Here is an 18,652-nt window from a genome sequence, read left to right as displayed (position 1 = left end):
TGATGCAAACAAAGCAAAACTGAAAATTCAAGGCATGGTGGACGCTACTGTCATCCTGACACTTGGGAGATAGAAGGAGGAGAATGGAGAATTCAAGGCCAGACTCAACTACACATCAAGTGTAAGGCCCTGTTTCAAATAAAATTAAACCTGATAATGAACACCTCCTAGATTCCCAGACACTGGTCGTTTAAAATGGCAACTCTTGTGCATCATTAAGGATTGGTCTGAAGTTAAAAAGTCCAACACAGTAGGTACTTACCACATGAGGCTTTTGAGCCCTTATGATAGAGAGGGTGCATTTTAGTCATTATATTTCATTTTAATGCATTTAAGTTTTAAGATGAGAAGAATGTATTCTTCCAGTGGCTGCTGGGGGCTGTGCGTGTCAGCTTTCACCCAGCATTGGGTTAAGAGTTCTTTGTTACTGCTCTGTGTGTTCATTTCACTGTTTTCAATGGGGGTGTTAGAACATTTCAAGACTTCTGTGGCTCACAACTGTAATTCCCTTTGACAGCAGTAGACAAGCCTCACAAGCCAATGTGATCTGCTTGACACCACATGCCAGCCATCCCTAACCTTAAGATTTGTGTTTGAATAAACTCCCCAGGTTCTTTTTTATACACAGTAAGCACTGACTGATAGACCTCAGGAGACTTCTGACTCCTGAGAGGTACTGAGTGTGCCCTTCTCTCAACCTGGTCTTTCTAGGGTTGGGAGAGGAGTGGGTGGGGCATCCCGGGGAGAGAACCCTGCCTGCTACTGTGACATCACAGAGTGAAGTCATAGTAACCCACCCCTACCCAAGCTGGTGTCCTGCCTGAGAGGCATTCATCCTCTCCCAACGGCCCACACACCACCTTAGTCCCTCTGCTGGCAAGAGGGGACCTGGTGCATCCTCTCCCTCAACACCTGAGCCACGTAACTAATTAAGACCTGTCAGAGCAGAAACTGAGAACTACACCAGTGCATGAGCAACTCCTGTCAGCTGACTCAAAATGTTTGTCTCACCCAGGAGGTAGGTACACAGCTTTCGGAAATGTTGTATAAACTGATTAATTTTATTTTTTTCACTATTTGAGCCTCATCTCTAGTGGCATGAACACACACACACACACACACGGGAAGTGGGGAGGAACGTACAGTTACTGGGCAGTGGACAAGTTGTTCAGAAGGCCAAGCTAGCCTAAGAAAGGGGCATTTGTGAGACTGGGGTGGAGCTCAAAGCTCTGAAGAGCTAAGAATGTGGGCTCAGGTGGCTTCCCCAAGCTCAGAAAGAAGTCCCAAAAGTACCCACCATGAACCATCAACTGGGGGAGCCCTTACAGATATGAACATAATAGCAAAAGCCAGCCAGAGCTTGAAATTTTATTATCTTTTAGGATTGGTTCTCTAGAGAGGGGGCAGGGCTATGGAAAAGTGTCTGTTAACATGAAGCTAAGAGATATTCATGCACATAATACTTGAACCCTCGCCTAATTCTGGAGGCCGTTTCCTGATGCCACCTGGAATCTGTGGCTTTTGTTAAAAGTGTCTGCCTGCCCTGCGTTGTGCCCACACGGGCACAGTCCTTCAAAAGCAGTGAGCCTACCATGTCTACTTTTGTGATCTGGTGCAAATCAAAGACTGAATTCAAGCAGTACCATGGAGATGCCTCTCTAACTGGTGGGGTGTGAGGGCCTAGGGTGCAGTTAGCTATCGAAGTCTCTAACCCCTGGCCTGGTAGTTTGCGATGCTTTTTCCTTAGATTCCGCTTTCCTTCCACCTCTTTAGATCTTCAGATCAAAACTGTAGAGGACTCCCCACCTCCCCCGTCATCCCTTGGGGAAGCAGGTAGGTACCCACTAGACCACAGATGTGTTGAGGGGTTCATGTACATGAGAGGCGTCTCGTGTCTACAAAAAAAACGAGGCAGGCCTACCTTACCCCTCCACCAGAAAGGACCTAGAGAACCGCATTTTGGGGAGAACAGGGAAATGCTTGATTTGGGATTTTGACAGCAACCAGGACACTTGTCCCACCTCATATGAGGAATTTATCCCAGGATCTGTTCTCTTCCCTGGGCCGGTCCTCGCCTGCATGATAGGCAGGCCAACCAGACTCAGGACCCACCCAAGGAAGAGAAAGAGGAAGAAACCTCGTGGTTCCTTGCCACACCCGTCCTGGAAGTCCCAAGCGCCCGCTGCTCAAGGGCGGGGCCTTACGAAACAATTCAAAACACGCTCCTGGTGCGTCGCCATGGCAACCACGCCCGCTGCTAGGCAACTGGGGCGCCGTAGTAAACACCGCCGGGAGGGTTACTCATGGCGAAGCGTGGAGAAATCTCATCTGGCTCAGGCACTGAGACAGAGAATGAAGATGAAGGGAGAAAGGGAAGGAAAATATAAAACGAAGGAGTGCACGCTGGGGTGGGAAAGAGTGACCTTGTACTGTCTAGGGACAGCGGCATTCCTGCCTGCCACCCCTCTTCCTCATTGGATCCCGCATTCCCTGAGACACCAGGGTAGCAGAGCCAGGCATATCTAGCAGTCATTCGCACGTGAAGGATTGCCCCACAGGAAGTGCACATGTGGCTCTCCCTCTGATTCATGCCAGCCAGCGGCTTAGGGCATGGAAGAAAGACAGGGGGCAGGGTGGGGGGAGGGCTTCCTCTCCTGGAAATGACTGCCATAGCAAAAGCCTTCAAACAATTCCATGACAAAGCGGAAAGGGAAAGGCTGGAGGGAGGCCCCAAGTGTTTTCCTTTGGCCCTTCCCAAGGAACATAAATGAGAGAATTACCAGCATTCGTGACCCACCTTGGGAGCACTTGGGGTTATGTAGGTCCTTACAAGCGGGGTACAATTGAGAATGGGAGGTCCTGGATTAAACACTGAGCTGGTCATCACCGTCCTCTGGGAAACCTTTCTCAGTCTCATCAGCGAAGGAGTTCGATGTCCCACAATATGCAATTAAAATTGGGAAGGTTCGAGCCACATCAAAATGAACTAATCTGTAGGAATCACCCATCTTGTAATGGACAGAACAGTTCCGATCTGTCACTGTTATGAGTGATCTGTTTGTCCTCTAGTCAGACTAAAGATAATAGTGGTAATGAGATCATTGCTATTTTCTGAGCCTTTGCTCATGGAAAAGCAGGAATGTTCCCACAGGTGGGAGAAAATGTATTGGCAGATCTGTCTGAAAACTCTGCTTCTGTGTAGAAGGGCCTCTGGTATGCTTTCCCCACTCTGGGGGCTCCCGGTTGCTTTTGTATGAGACCTGGGAAGAGTAGTGTGTACTTGATGCTGTTTGGACACATGTTCTGTGTTCATGTCTTTGCCCATAGGCTTCCCAACTTGTGCTCATGAACCTTGTTACAAATGGAGGAGATACAAACCTCCTCCATTTGAAGACAGTGCTAGAGTCAGCAGTTCATAAAACATAGCTGCTTTACTGCATCCATTGACTTAAGAGTCAGGTGAGCCTAACAAATACAGAAGGCACATGAGCTCCATGGAAGGAGTACCTGTCTGAATGCGGAGGCACGGAGAGTGGAGCTGTTTGCGTCAGCCAGTGACAGCCGAAGCGTTTAAGACTCTACTCCGGCTCTTTGCTTGTTGAGTAACAGGAAGGAATTATTTAATGAGGCCATGGGTCAAGAATTCCGGCCCCTGGGAGGACAGAGAAACTCTTTCAAGGCGGAGCAAACAAGATGTCTTAGGTGGATAGCTTGGGAGAGAAAATGACTAGATCCCTTAGCCGGAGGCTCAGGTGTCAGGGAAGAGGTGAGCACAGCAGCTCTCGTTCAACATTCTGAATCACCTCTAATCTGCAGTGCACTCGCCATGCAATAAACTGAACTTCTGCCTACAAAGTAGGTGTCCCAAGACCATCATTTCTCTTTATGCATAGCTAATAAAACTGGTTTCCTATGGTACAGAGAAGGCTGACTTCGAACCTTAGCAAATGAAGGTCAGTCCCAGGCCTTGACACTTGGATGTCATGAGTGTTGAGGGGCATGAAGTGCCTCGTGGGAGTGTGACTTCCCATCAACACTCCCATCCCAACACACCAAGTGTAAACGCTGTGTTGAAATGCGGGATATTTGTCTCCATACTGAGTTGTGAGCTTTCCAGACAAGCTTAATTAAATTTGTTACACTGACCAGTAGTTACTTTTTCTGTTGTAAGAGAGGAAATGAAAGGGTCCGGGAAATAGCAAGCCCGAATTACAATGAAAGGAAGTGAATGGGATGCCAGGTTCTAGTTTTTTTGTGGCAAGGCAGAGAAACTTAGGTTTGTCGTTTTATTTATTTTTTTTTTTTTAAGAGGAAATTGAACTTTGGGGTCCAAGGTCCTGAGAGAGAGAAAACTATGACTAGTCATATCCAGCAAGTACCCAGCCAAGCACCCTAGGAATGGGTGGGTCAGATATGCTGTGGAGGCCTAAACTAATATTTTGGAAACCTTTAAGGAAAATAATACAAAATTATAAGTTTGGATTGGGCAATAGGCCCTTGGAAGCAGCTCAAATAAGTGAGGGGCTGGGGAGGTAGGGTTTCATTAGCTTCATTCTAAATCCACCTCTGGGCCTCCGTATCCAACCCTGCCACGCCCATCCCCTTTTCCCTGAAGAAGGCAAACTTGAGGCAATTAAGGCTTCGGGGTGCGGTTTATGAGCAGAGGCAATAAAAACCAAAGACACGGTGTTTGCCAAGCGGTGACTCAAGGCGGGATATGAGATGTGTCTCCAAGAATTTGAAGGGTGGAAGCGTCGAGAAGGGAAAAGAATCGGTCACTGTTCTCGGGTGGAGAAAGGGGATACAATTAAGGAGAGAAACGTGCACAAACTCCATCAGGAAACGCTGGCTAACTGTATTTTCTGATACTGTGATGTTGCGTTTCCCGTGGGAGACATTTGAGGATCTGTTGAGTCACTGAGAACTGGAACTGGTCACCAAAAATGAACTCTAGGGAATAATCCTACAAAAGGTCCTGCCGGGAGTGGCTGGACGCCCCCAACGTTCATTCTCAGTCCTGAATTCCATAAGGCTGACACATGGCAGTCTGTAGATTTGTACCCGGACGAAAGCCAATGGAAGGAAAGAGAGCAGTTCTGCAGAGAGGAGCCACCTCTACCCACATAGTGCTGACTGGTAGGGAAGGAAAGAGCAGGAAAGAAGAAAATATGAGGGTATAGCGCCACCCAGCGGCATGAGGAAACCATGCATCTGGGAATCCAGCCTATTCCAGAGCAAAATGGAATCACAAAATTCCTGTTCCCCTTCTCCTAAAACCAAGTGCGTTGTGTGACAATGAATACAGGGGTGCTTGGGTGATATAAACGATATCTGGTGGGGTGGGGAGCTGAAAGATGGATGAACTAGTGAATGGATTTGTCACAAAGCCTGACAACCTGAGTTTGATTCGCGTGGTCAAAAAAAGAGAACCAACTCAGAATTCTCTTCCATACATGTGCCACGCCCCTGCTACGGGCACACGCGCCCGCGCGCGCGTGCACATGCCAACACACACACAATGTGAAAAACAACAAAAACAGTTTCAGGAGAAGCATGGTGCAGCAAAGACAGAGGAGAAAGCCATTTTCAAAGAATGAATGGCTTTTTACACTAAAATTGCAAGGTCAAAAGAATGCTGGGGGCGGTGTATGCCTTTAATCCCAGCATGCAGAAGGAGGCAGAAGAAGGTGGGTCTCTGAGTTCGAGGTCAGCCTAGTCTACAACTTCCAGGACAGCCAGGGCTACACAGAGAAACCCTGTCTCTCTGGGGGAGGGGAGAGAGGGGCGTGTCAGAAGAAACTGAGGGCATTCTGGGTAGACGGAAGAAAGTAGCTGCTGAAAAGTATAAGTCTGTGCAACTCTGAGGATGGAAAGAATGCTCTGTGCTTCTAGTGACTGCCAAGAGAATAGATGTGACCCACTCCTTCATGGTTGGTTGGATTCATTATTGTTGCTGCTGCTGTTGCTGATGTAGCTTGCTTGGGGCAAATAAAAAGGTGTTCATTCCTTGCTTGGAAGTTGGGAAAGAAATGGTGGTCATTATGGGGCCATCAGACCCTGAGCTTTTCTCCAGATCTTCAGTCCTGTTCTCTTCATCCCGTCCTCATCCTCATCCAACATACCCAACATGAGAGGAGAGAAGCAACTGTCCATGAACTGCCTAGAAAATGGAGAGCGCACCCCAAACTTGAAGCTCCTGAAGCTTCAAGACTGCAAAGCCAAAAGCTGCTTCCTGCGGGACACTGAGAAGTTACTACAGTGGGTAGATAATTTTTTTGTGTATAGCTATAAAAGTCAAGCCCTGGCTCACCACACCCCTTGTCTAGAGAACAAGAGGTAGAGGGGACATCGGCCACCCTTTGCTTTTTTGCAGTGTCCCCTCTGCAAATGCAGATCTGTGCTGCTCTGGCCCTGGCATAATCTCCAAGAACAGCTGGCGTGTGATTACACTGTCAATTATTAAATGCCCTTGTTCGTGGCATAGCAGCATTTAATCAAGAGGCACTCCTCAAACTATGAGCTGGAAGGGGAGGGGTGGAAAGGCAAGGGGACGGGGAGGGGACTCAGCCTTCTTTTTTGCTACTTTGCACAAAAGAGACTTGTACAGATGAAATCCGTCCACCCTTCCAGACAGGCTACAAGACGCTGACCATGGCCAAGGTAACTAGCTTCCCCGTTTGATTTTGCAGGAGAAACCTTAGCGTCTGGCTCTTTGAAGAGGTACATCCCATCAACTGGCTGTTCTTGTTATCATGCACTAATGCCATATTTTTCTATTAATATACACTGATGTGAGCATAGATGCTACTGAGTCAACTATAGCCCTTCTGCTCTGTCTCTTGGAGAGAGTAGAGGGTCACCTTGGGACGGGATCTGTCAGCACATGCAAGCAAAGAGCTCTTCTCGGGCTCGGTCACTCTCGAGCCATGTTAAGAAAACTTGTGAAGTGAGATTTGTTTTTCCAATTTGAAGTATGGACTGTAGAGAGAAGCCATGTGACAAAAGATGCTGCACGGGGATGCTGATTGTTGAAAAGTCTCAATGAGGTGTCCATTTAACTGTCAACCTGGGGCTGAGGAAGTTCAGTCAAGTGCTCGCCTAACATTCACAATCCTGGACATGGCGGCACGCGCATGTAGTTCTAGCATGTGAGAGATGGGTCAGGAGGATCCAAGATCACCATCAAGGCACAAAGCTGTTTAGTCAGGTTGAGGTCACAAACTACCTGAGACCCTGTCCCCTCCGACAACTGGGGACGGAAGAGAGCACAGCGCCTGTCCTTGGTGAGTGTTCTTTCTGGAAAGAGCCTCTTTGAGTCATTTCAAGTCGTTCATCCTTTGCATCTCAAATCATCTCTTTCATTATTTGCTTGGCATCTTGCTTGAGGCCACAAGGTATACATCCCTGGGGTAAGCCTTAATAGTCTTTATTTCTGAATAACCTGGAGGAACGTAGGAAAATATGTGGCTTGAAATGGATCAATGATAAAGCCAAGAGCCGATCTCCTATGGTATGATAGTAGATGACTTTTCAAACCAATTAAGGCTGAACACCCCTATTAAAATAGAACCCTTGGGTGGAGATTTGGAAATGTCTAGATCCTCGGGTTTGGTCTTATAGAATGATTAGAGAAGATGTTTTACCTGCAAGGTCTTTTCCTGTTCAAGCTATGAATATCAGATAATGAGAAAGGATACACACCCCAAAAATGCTCATACATCATGCTTAACGACATAGTTTTCACAGGAGCTAAGACACTGAGCCAGTATATATGACTACCATAGATCGATAAGGAAAATCTGCTGTCCACACCTAATGGAATTGTATTCATCTGCGAGGAGAAAGTCAATCACAAAATTTTCAGGAAAAGATATAGACGTGGACACATATATTGTGAAATAAGTCAAACCCCCGAAGGGGAAAAAAAAACCCTGTTTTCTCTCATGTGCAGATGCTAGATTTTGATTATTGCATATCTAGGAGTCTCGTGAACCATAAAGGGGGTCATGAGGAACAAAAAAAAAGCTCTATGTGGAAGGAGGGAGTGGGTAATAGAATGGAAGGAGACTGGTCAAGGAAGGGGTTGGTGGCAGTGGGCAATGAGGTGGGGACAAAGAACAAGGGGCAAAGGGGAAATGCCACCGTGAAGCCTACTTTTTTGGCTGCTAATTTGTGAAAATTAATAAATAGAATACTCCGCAAGGTTAGCTCATGGGTGCTGGAATGAGGGTGGAAGCCAATTGTTTTGGAGACTAAAAGGAAGATAACATATTTGAGTTTGTGGAACAAACAGCAAGTGACAGTAGACCCTGGCAAACCAAGATTCCTCCTGCTCCTAGAAGGGGTGATCCATTCACTGATTTGTCCTAGTCAAGGTCACCCTGAGTCTTAACAAAGACTGATGTTTCTTGGGGGAGTTAATGTGTTGAATGCTTTCTTATTTTTAAATCACATTAGCAGATTGGTTTCCTGAAGCCATTTATTCTTAACGGTATATATTTGGGATATTTGTATATATGGTCCCTGTCACATTGGCATTGTGTGTGGTGTGCAGTGCTTCCAGCCCTGGAGAGTCTGAAGAACAAAGGGTCATCCTCATAAGCTGTTAAATGGAGATTCTGCTAAGCTGGGGTAGACAGAGATTGCTGGATCTGTGTATTTGCCTGTGATGTTAGTTACATCCTTAAGCTAAGCAGATTTGGGCCTGATTAATTCTGATAGGAGAGATCCCACAAAAGCTCAAGACGCTCTGCTCTAAGAACCATCTGGAAACTAAACACAGGCTTCCTTCCTGCTCCCCAGCTATTAAACAACATTACGATGCTCAAAACTGACCACAATTATTTTTCTAAATCAAATTCTGTTCAAATCACATAATCATAATAAGTTTGATATGGTTGATATGGTCTTTGTTTTTGAGACAGAATCTGATGTAGCCCAGGCTGGCTTCAAAGGAGCTAGGAATGATCTTCCTGCTCGATCTCCTTCTCAAGTCCTGGGACCACAGGTATACGCCACCACGCTGGATTTATATAGTGCTGGGAATCAAACCCAGGGCTCCCTGCATACTAAGCAAGTATTCTCAAAATGATACACATATACTCTGCCATCTTTTATCCTGAAGGCATCAGAAGTTCCAACTGCTTCCCCTGGGGTGATGCATCTTGATCGTATATACAAAATATATACACCATGGACTTACATCCATGGAGTTACATTCAGCTGTAAAGAATAAACCTATTTATAGAAAAACAAATGAAACCAGTGAGCCACTCGGCAAACAAAATAAGCCAGACTGACAAATACTGCATGTTCTCTCTCTCATATATTTGTACGTGTGTGTGTGTGTGTGTGTGTGTGTGTGTGTGTGTGTACATATATATGTCTATAAGATACAAAAGCAGAAGGAGACTGGGTGAATGAAAGAGAAAGAATTGGAATAACAGAGGAGAAATATAATGCATGCTTCTCTTAAACACAGAATCTAGATTGGGGGAGGGGGCTGGAGAGATGGCTCAGCAGTTAAGAGCACTTGACTGCTCTTCCAGAGGTTCTGAGTTCAATTCCCAGCAACCACATGGTGACTCACAACCATCTGTAATGGGGTCTGATGCCCTCTTCTGGTATGTCTGAAGACAGCAACAGTGTATTCACACATAAAGTAAATAAATAAATCTAAAAAAAAAAATCTAGATTGGATGATGTATATTACATATGACATAAAAGCAGAAACACTAGGATTATTTAGGGAAGAGGAAGGGAGAAAGTGAGGACAAGAAAGACTAGGGGTCAATTATAAGCAAAATATAATTATAATATATATATATATATATATGAAAATATTACCATAAAACTTTATATACATGAACAAATAATAATTAAAAGTATGCAAAAGGAGGCTGACCAGCTCAGAGCATCAGCAATGAGCCTCCCTTGTTCCCTTGCTGCCTCTACCTGAGGCTACATACTTTAAGTGGGACTCTAAGTAGGGTCCTGAGGAGGTCTTCCACCCAGGCGCACATGCGCACATTCCCTAGGGCTTGCCAGCCGGAGGCCAGGCAAACAGGGAACTCTCCTGCCTCCTAAAGCAGATGGGTAAGATACTGCCCTGCTTACATCCAATTCACTCTGACTTTAGACTCCCCCATTATAATGTCTCCCGTTTGGTATCACCTTCATCCCTCTGTAAACCTGTGCAGTGTCTATCCAGCCATCTCTCTGCCTATGAAAATCACCGCTGCTCTGCTGGAGCTACGCAGGGTCCAATTTAATGAGGACCAGTGCTTGCTCCTGGCCACATAGCAGCATGGCTTCCACAGGGCTCCTGGAGAAAGCACTCAAGTGGCATGCTCTACCCATCACTGTTGAAGGAAAGAGGAGTGGGTGGGGCCCTGGGAGCTAGCCCTCAGCTGTGTTCTCCCCTGCTTGTGTGTTGCAGATGGAGCTCCAGAAGGGTTCCTCTGACCAGCGGACCTTCATTTCTGCCATCCTCAACATGCTATCACTCGGCCTCTCCACAGCATCCCTGCTCAGCAGCGAGTGGTTTGTGGGCACACAGAAGGTGCCCAAGTCCCTGTGCGGGCAAAGTCTGGCAGCCAAGTGCTTTGACATGCCGATGTCCTTGGATGGGGGCATCACCAACACATCAGCCACGGAGGTGGTACAATACACCTGGGAGACTGGGGATGACCGGTTCTCCTTCCTTACCTTCCGCAGTGGCATGTGGCTATCCTGTGAGGAAACCATGGAAGAGCCAGGTAATTCCCTCACACCAGCTGCGTGACCTGATCTGCTTTCTCAATTACATTTTTCTTTGTATTGTGTATGGGTATGTACAGGGTATGCGCATGCATGTGGAGGTCAGAGGGCAGTGGGCAGGGATCCATTCTCTCCTTCCAGCATGTGGGGCCAGGGGATCAAATTCAAATAGTCAGGTTTGGCAAACATGCATTGAGCCATCTCACCTGCCTTTAAAGAGAAAACTGGTTATTGAAACATTACGTCACTTGAGAGCCCAGGCTGTCCTAGAACTTACTCTGTAGACCTGGCTGACCTAGAATTTACTGCAATCCCCCTGCTTTGGCTTCTTGAGTACTGATATAAGACACCATACCAGGTTAATGCAGACAATCTTGGGATCATATGCAGGCAGAGAAACCCCACTGGGCTGAGAAGAGTCAGAGCAACAATGGGAGGGGTACATTCTCCCAAACCCTTGTGGGCCTCGAGCCCAAACTCTACTCTGTTACCTCTTCTCTGTGGCCCCTTCTAACACAGCCAAAAGTCCCCCAAGGCTTTCCAACAGACGTGGTTAAACAAAGTGTTAGGTACATCACACCTCCTTTTTTGGCTAAACACCAGTGTTGCACTTTAAAAGGTAAGGGAAAACTACAGTGGCATACTCTTGTAAATAGAACCAATACTCCAGAGGCTGAGGGAGGAGGCTGAGGAGGATGAGGAAGACCTGCGCTACATGGTGATTTTAAGAGCATACTGGACTGTCTAGTGAGACAGTCTTGAAAAAACAAGAGTTGGACATATAGTGCCGTGGTTGACTAGTTAGCATGTGCAAGCCCTGTGTTGGTTCTCTGTATTTCAAAATGGATGGATGGATAGATAGATGGATGGATGGATGGATGGATAGATAGATAGATAGATAGATACATAGATAGATACATAGATAGATACATAGATAGATACATAGATAGATACATAGATACATAGATACATAGATAGATAGATACATACATAGATAGATAGATAGATAGATAGATAGATAGATAGATAGATAGATAGATAGATTAAATAATTAGATAGATACATAGATACATACATAGATACATAGATAGATACATAGATAGATACATAGATAGATACATAGATACATAGATACATAGATAGATAGATTAGATAATTAGATAGATAGATAGATAGATAGATAGATAGATAGATAGATAGATAGATAGATAGATAGATAGATTTATTTATTTTAGGACACCCTGGAGGAACTACAGACAGATGTTTCCAAGTCTCTTGTTACTTACTGAAAAAACTCTGTTCAAGTCACACCTATCAACGTGTATTTCTTAGATCAGAAAGTATGACACATATATCCTGCCTCCACCTCCTCTTCTTCCCCATTCAGAATATTTAAAAGTCACACTGGGGCCAGGAAGAGTTCTAAAAACTCTTGTTCAACTTGATATTAAGATTTCCACCAAGTGGGCAAGGGGAAACAACATGGAAGAGAAATAAAAAAATGGGTGGGTGTGATACAGGGGGAGGGGAGAAAGAGGGAGGAGAGAGAGCACAGATGCTTATCACCTGTAGCCTTGTGATACCTGACACTGTCCCAGTCCCGGTTCTACAAATAGTTTTGGCCCAGCAGCAAAAGGACTTGTTCACATCAAGACAGGAAATTGAAGCTCTGACCTAGGAAGATGCTTCATCCTCACAATCAGAGATGAAGGCAGAAAAAACGAGCTTGGATGCCTCATTCGTTGGTGCTTTTGCTCCCGTTTCAAACTGAGACATCACCTGAGTGATGCCTTGAGCTCCCCAGGGGCTGTCAGAACAAACCGAGCAGGGCTCCATGGGACATCTCCACCCCATGGTTCCGGGAAGCGCAGCCTCATAACACTGCCCTTTCTGTGTTTCAGGGGAGAAGTGCCGACGTTTCATTGAACTCACACCACCAGCCCAGAGAGGTGAGAAAGGACTACTGGAATTTGCCACGTTGCAAGGCCCATGTCACCCCACTCTCCGATTTGGAGGGGAGTGGTTAATAGAGAAGGCTTCTCTCCTCCACCTCCCCTGGGTGCCCGTGACAAGTACGTGTTTGGTAACTGTAGACCTGGACTTCTCTGGATCTATACTGCGCTGTGATCTCCTTTCTCTACCTCAGAGCCCCACAGGCTGACAGGAATTCCTCCTGAAGCTGACTCTCACATGTAGAAGTGCAGCTCACAAATCAAAAAGCACTCCTTCCTCTCATTCCTGTTTTCTTACTGTTGGGGGAGGGGATGTTGGGCTTTGGTTTGGTTTCCTTGAGGTGGGGTCTCTGTACCTGGGCTAGCCTTGAGAGCTTACTCTTTTCCTGTCTCAACCACCCTCTTAGTGGAACTACAGGTGGATGCTGCCTCATCCAAGTTTTTCCTTACTAAAAAAGGAGAGAGGTCCAGAAAAAAAAACATGCCCAATTTAAAGAGAAAGACAGGAATGATGATTAATTAGCACAGGGTTTGTGAAAATGGAGGAATCTGTTTCACAGAGAAGCTTAGCAGTGTGCACAGCCCATCACATGTGTGTGTGCACGGCGATACACGGGTTCCCCGTGGACACTAGGTGCATGTTTCAGCTTTGTCTCTCTCTTCCTGTCCCTCCGGGCCTCTGACTTCTAGTGGGCGCTTGTGTCCACGGTGGTCGCTCACCATCTGGGTGGGGTTTCTTTTCCCGGCTCCTCACAGAGGTCCTCTGGCTGTCACTGGGAGCCCAAACTGCCTATATCGGGCTTCAATTCATCAGCTTCCTCCTGCTACTGACAGATCTGCTGCTCACCAGGAACCCTGGCTGTGGGCTCAAGCTAAGCGCCTTTGCAGCCGTCTCCTTGGTCCTGTCAGGTAAGTGACCGTGCAGCGGCAGAGTGTGCCTTCCCTCCAGGTTCCTTTGGGTGCTTTGCTCATTCTGTGAGACAAGGCCCAGGGCCTTCCCATACAGACTAGGTTAGACAGACTGTAACTCATGTATAGCTGGCTGGCCTCGAGCTTCCAAAGCCTGGGATTAGGGGTGTGTACCATACCATGACTTGGTTCACAGGGGTCAATGTGAAATGCCACCTTCAAGGCTTGGATCTTTGTCCCTGAGAGGAGGAAAGGACAGGGAAACAAGAAGAAAAGCTGGAGAGGGTGGAGTGGGGGAAGATCTAGGAAGGTAGCTCAGTGGGTAAGAGCTCTTGTTGCTCAAGAAAACTGAGTATGGCCACTTGCACCTGCTCCCCAGCCCTGGGCGTGTGAGTGTCAAACAGGGGCACCACTAAGGCTTGCTGGCCAGCTACCTAGGCAAAAAGTAGTGAGCTCTAAATTCAGCAAGGGACTTTGAGGGAATAAGAGAAAACCTGAGGACCCTTGTGCATATACACAGACACTCACACACACCCATACATACAATCACACAGACAGACGGCAGAATATACTGTACAGGCAAAGCCTTTCACTTTAAGTAGAAGTAGCGTTTGAAACTATACATTCTGTCCTTCATACATGCTTTTTCTTCTAGGTTCCTTTATTTGCAAGCTTTCTCAACATGTAAAACTTTTGGCTGGCTTTACTTTCCAACCAGAATATATAGTTTTATCACACGGTCACTGTTGGTTAAAATTTAAAGTGAAATAAAATCACATACACACACACACACACACCACACACACACACACACACACACACACGGTGAAGACCAGTGTGTAGGGAGAACTCATAATGAGCAATAGCCATGAGAGAGACTCAGAGACACCGATAGTCTCCCAGGAAAAGTGATGGCCAAGGAGCCATGGATGCCTGGGGCAGACTGACCCTGGTGACAATAGCTAGATGCCACACACGCCTCTGCTTTCTTGTTCCTCCGTAGGCATTCTGGGGATGGTGGCTCATATGCTATATTCACAAGTCTTCCAGGCAACTGCCAACTTAGGTCCGGAGGACTGGAGACCACACTCTTGGAATTATGGCTGGGCTTTCTAGTAAGTAATCCTTATACTTTGAACCTTCACAACCCAGCTCCAGGTTCTCATCCATCAGTCAAATGCACAGCAGGACCAGGGAGAGTCTCTCTCTCTCTCTCTCTCTCTCTCTCTCTCTCTCTCTCTCTCTGTCTCCCTACCCATCTACCCATCTACCCATTTATCTACCCATCTATCTATCCACCTATCTATCTATCTATCTATCTATCTATCTATCTATCTATCTATCTCTGCCTTTAGAGGTACATAGAACAGTCTTCTCTCTTGCTTTGAGGACACAACCTGATCCAGCTTTCCTGCTCAGCAGCTGTAATAGTTGCTTCTTTGTCTGATCTACATCCTGTCCTCGAGCAGTGAAGCTGGTTTTATATAGCGTGTAAGAACTATGCTACATGTCCTATATTTTATGACTTCGGGGTATTAGAGAAATACAGACAAGATTATAATCTTGACATTTGGATTGAACTCCATCTGATCCATCGATGATCCTCAACTGAATCTCTTGCACCTGGTATATATGCCCTCACTCCAAGAATAACTTCTTCCTAACACCAAGAGTTTCGAACTCTACCGAACCTGCTAGAAATATAACCGTATGGCACCAGCTGTCATCACACAGTCGGTCAGTCGGTGCTAGAGTTCAAAGTATCTGCACAGTAAAAGTTTCAACCAACACCAACCCTGTTTGTTGCCTTGCACAATACCATTTCCTTCCACACTCTAATCTTAAACACAAAGGGCTCAATCATTTTACATTTCTCTTGTGGGGCGTGGGATAGATCTCATGTTGCCCAAGTTAGCCTCTATGTAGCCAAGGCTGGCTGTGAACTCCAGATTCCCCTGTCTCTACTTGCTAGCACTGGGATTACAGTGTGTGCCGCCTTCCACACACTCAAGCTGAATGTTACCTTTACTTGGAGTCCCTCCACCCTCAGGAGTCTCACTTTCCTGAATAAACCTCCATTAGATCTGCTTTAAAAAAAAAAAAAATGCCAAGGACATTGGGCACAGAAAACACACTATGTTGGGCTCACATTTCCTTAACAATGAATGTACAGTGGGGCGTTTCCACATCCGATCCTATCCATGTCCTCAGGCTGCAATGTTTTACAACTGAGGAGACTAATCAGTCCACCAGCCCCTGGTCAGCTTTGCTGTTTGCCCCAACCAGTCAGGTTTTACTTTTTGCCCACTTCCTCTTTCTTTTTCTTTTGTTTGTTTTTTGTGTTTTTGTTGGTTTTTGTTTTTTTTTTTCAGTCAGGGTTTCTCTGTGTATCCCTGGCTATCCTGGACTTGCTTTGTAGATCAAGTTGTCCTCGAACTCACAGAGATCTGCCTCCCGGGTGCTGTGACTAAAGGCGTGTGCCATCTATGGAACCATGAGTTTGGATTCCTAGGACCCACGTAGAAGGCAGACACAGTAGCACATGTCTATAATCACTATGGATAATAAGTGGAGAGAGACGGGAGGCATGGGCAACTCCTGGAAGCTCACAGGCCAGTTGCCCTGTGCACTTAGTGGCAAACAACCCTTAAAGACATGTAGCCTCAAATAAGGTGGACCGACACAGACACACACAAAGAAACAGAGAACTCTGGGGCTCAGGCTGCAGATAACCGTCTCCAGGACAGCCTTGGGCCTGCCTTTCACCATCCTTTGGCCTCCAGGCATCCGGTCCTAACCTCACAAAACCTCCCGTTTCTTGGGCTTCCCAAGGTGGCAGGGAGATTTAGGGGTTTGGCTTCCCAAGTCTTTAGGAATGTTTGTTGCCGTTCCCTGTGGTGCTTTCTCCTTTCTCCGATCCACTCAGCTTCCATTCACACCCAGCTTCCACTATAAATGACCCTGTACCAAGAACCACAGTATTCGTAAGAATAACCGAATCCCACTAGAGCAAAAGGTGATGCCTTCAGAGCTGTAGTAAAATGTTTTCATGAATGACTCAAAAGGCTCAACTTGAGAACAATTAAGTTCCACACAACGTTGGGCGGTGGAGGGAAGGTTGCCCCAGGATCAGGGTGAAAAGGGTCTCTTTGGCAAAGGGCATGAAGGAAAAAAAGAAGGGGTGAGGGGGTGCATCCGAACCTGCCTGCCACATAGATCAGAGCCTCAAGTCTGGGGAGTCTAGGAGATTTTATAGGGGTGAATAAACACCACACAAGAGGCATCAACGCATTTGCGGTTGGTGGCAAGTGGTGGAACTCAGTGCAGTAGACTTGTTTCCTTTTTGACTATGAAACTAAGGCAGATGAAGTCCTCTGGTCCCCGTCCTCTACAGCAGCATGGTAAAAGGCAATATACTCAGGTCCCCATATGCCCCTAAAGACAGCGCCTAGTCTGTGGCAGAATGCATGGCGCTTTTCTTCCCACAGAGTCAGACCCTTAACTGGCCCTCTGTGTTTGCCCCTAGCACGGCCTGGGTTTCCTTCACCTGCTGCATGGCGTCAGCCGTCACCACCTTCAACACCTACACGAGGATGGTTCTGGAGTTCAAGTGCAGGCACAGTAAGAGCTTTCACACCAACCCCAGCTGCCTGGTACAACACCACCGCTGTCTCCCTCCTCCGCTGGCGTGTGCAGCCCATGCCGGGGAACCTTTGGCCAGCTGCCATCAGTACCCCAGCCACCCCATCCGCTCCGTCTCTGAAGGTATAGATCTCTACTCGGCGCTACAGGACAAGGAATTTCAACAAGGGATCAGCCAGGAGCTAAAGGAAGTGTCCGAGTCATCCATAGAAGAGCAGCGTTAGGAGTTAAGTGGGTTTGGGACGCAGGCTAAGCCCTACCATAGGTGTCGCTCACTATCAACATCTGCTTAAGCAAACATGACTCCTGAGCCTTATTTATAGAAACTAAGAGTAACAGAACCTCCCTGTGCCTCCCAAGTGCTGCGATTTAAAGGTGTGCACCACAACTACCCAGAAGGCATTGCTCTGCCTCCTTCCCCTTCTATCCCCCTCCCATCTTGCGTCTCCAGAACCACCTTCTCTTCACTAATTGCTTAAGGCAGGTTCTAGACTACACGCTGTGGATAAAAAGGGCAAGTGTCAAACAACTCCTACCTTTAAGGGTCTGGTAAAGCTGGGTCAGCTGTATGGAAGTTGAGGAAACGCAGCTAAGCAATCTGATGGTGGCTTACCTGCGATGTACTAGGATTCTTTTGGAAGTCACGCACAGGAAGATGGAGACACTATTGAGGGCGTCCTGCGCACTTGCATTCCAAGTGTCTCCCATCCTCACAGTAGCTTGTAAAGTATGACTAAATGGGCTGCTTACAGAGTTGGAAAGAGGGCTCAGTGGTTCCGAGCACTGGCTCCTCTTCCAGAGGATGTGCATCCCACTTGTGGTGGCTAACCACTATCAGTAACTCCAGCTCCAGAGGACCTAAACATCCTCTCCTGGCCTCCACAGGCACATGCCAGACATACAGGCAGGCAAACCACCCGACACACACAGAATAAATCTCCAAACAACTTTAGAAAAAAAAAAAAATAGGCTGGTTAAATGGCTCAGTGGTTAACTGCCTGCTGCACTCGCCCGACAACCTGAAGTTGATCCCTGGATCCTTCGGTGGAAGGAGTCGGACTCTAAAAGTTGTCTTCTAACATCTGCACACGTGCCATGGCGCACACAACGATAAAATTTTAAAAATAAAAACATTGTTAAATATGGCCCTAGACGCCATTAGGAAGGTAGTATGTCACATGGAGGTCCTTATAGTCTATGGCATCAGGCTCCCTTCGAGACCCACACAGTCTCGTTCTACGATTGAGGCTGGGGCAGACGTTCCCCCTCCCCCCCCCTCCCCCCCCCCCCCCCCCGCCCCGCTCACTCATCTCAGAAACTGGTCCCACTGTTTCCCCCACAAAGGATGCCAGCCGCCTCCTCACCTTTATTCCACAAGGGAAGTGAGCCAT

At 46.8% G+C, this 18,652-nt stretch overlaps 1 protein-coding gene across 6 annotated transcripts; it reads left to right on the top strand.

The window, feature by feature from the left end:
* Window positions 1–757: 757 nt before the first annotated feature.
* Gsg1 (germ cell associated 1) lies at window positions 758–17,564 on the top strand. 6 transcript variants are annotated; one of them, XM_076940694.1, is made up of 7 exons: window positions 814–1,018; window positions 1,774–1,833; window positions 10,439–10,757; window positions 12,660–12,707; window positions 13,467–13,619; window positions 14,623–14,734; window positions 17,146–17,564. In XM_076940694.1, the coding sequence occupies exons 3-7, from the start codon at window positions 10,439–10,441 to the stop codon at window positions 17,483–17,485; spliced, it is 972 nt and encodes a 323-aa protein (XP_076796809.1). In that variant the 5' UTR covers window positions 814–1,018; window positions 1,774–1,833; the 3' UTR covers window positions 17,486–17,564. The 6 variants fall into 6 exon arrangements, with proteins under 6 accessions (XP_034368555.1, XP_076796809.1, XP_076796807.1 ...); XM_076940692.1 differs by having other exon boundaries at window positions 819–1,018; window positions 12,660–12,830; XM_034512664.1 differs by lacking the exon at window positions 1,774–1,833 and having other exon boundaries at window positions 758–1,018; window positions 12,660–12,830.
* The last annotated feature ends 1,088 nt before the right edge of the window (window positions 17,565–18,652 follow it).

This window comes from Arvicanthis niloticus, chromosome 9, assembly GCF_011762505.2.
Source record: "Arvicanthis niloticus isolate mArvNil1 chromosome 9, mArvNil1.pat.X, whole genome shotgun sequence".
Lineage (NCBI taxonomy): Eukaryota > Metazoa > Chordata > Mammalia > Rodentia > Muridae > Arvicanthis > Arvicanthis niloticus.
The sequence above is the reverse complement of the archived record's forward strand: the minus strand, read 5'-3'. Positions and strand labels throughout refer to the sequence as shown.

Bases quoted from the DNA above. Each gene is read 5' to 3' on its own strand.
- Gsg1 (XM_034512664.1), top strand. From the start codon at position 971: ATGAGCAACTCCTGTCAGCTGACTCAAAATGTTTGTCTCACCCAGGAG. The intron at 1,019-10,438 runs GTAGGTACACAG...TGTGTGTTGCAG, and splicing joins ATGTTTGTCTCACCCAGGAG to ATGGAGCTCCAGAAGGGTTC. The intron at 10,758-12,659 runs GTAATTCCCTCA...TCTGTGTTTCAG, and splicing joins GGAAACCATGGAAGAGCCAG to GGGAGAAGTGCCGACGTTTC.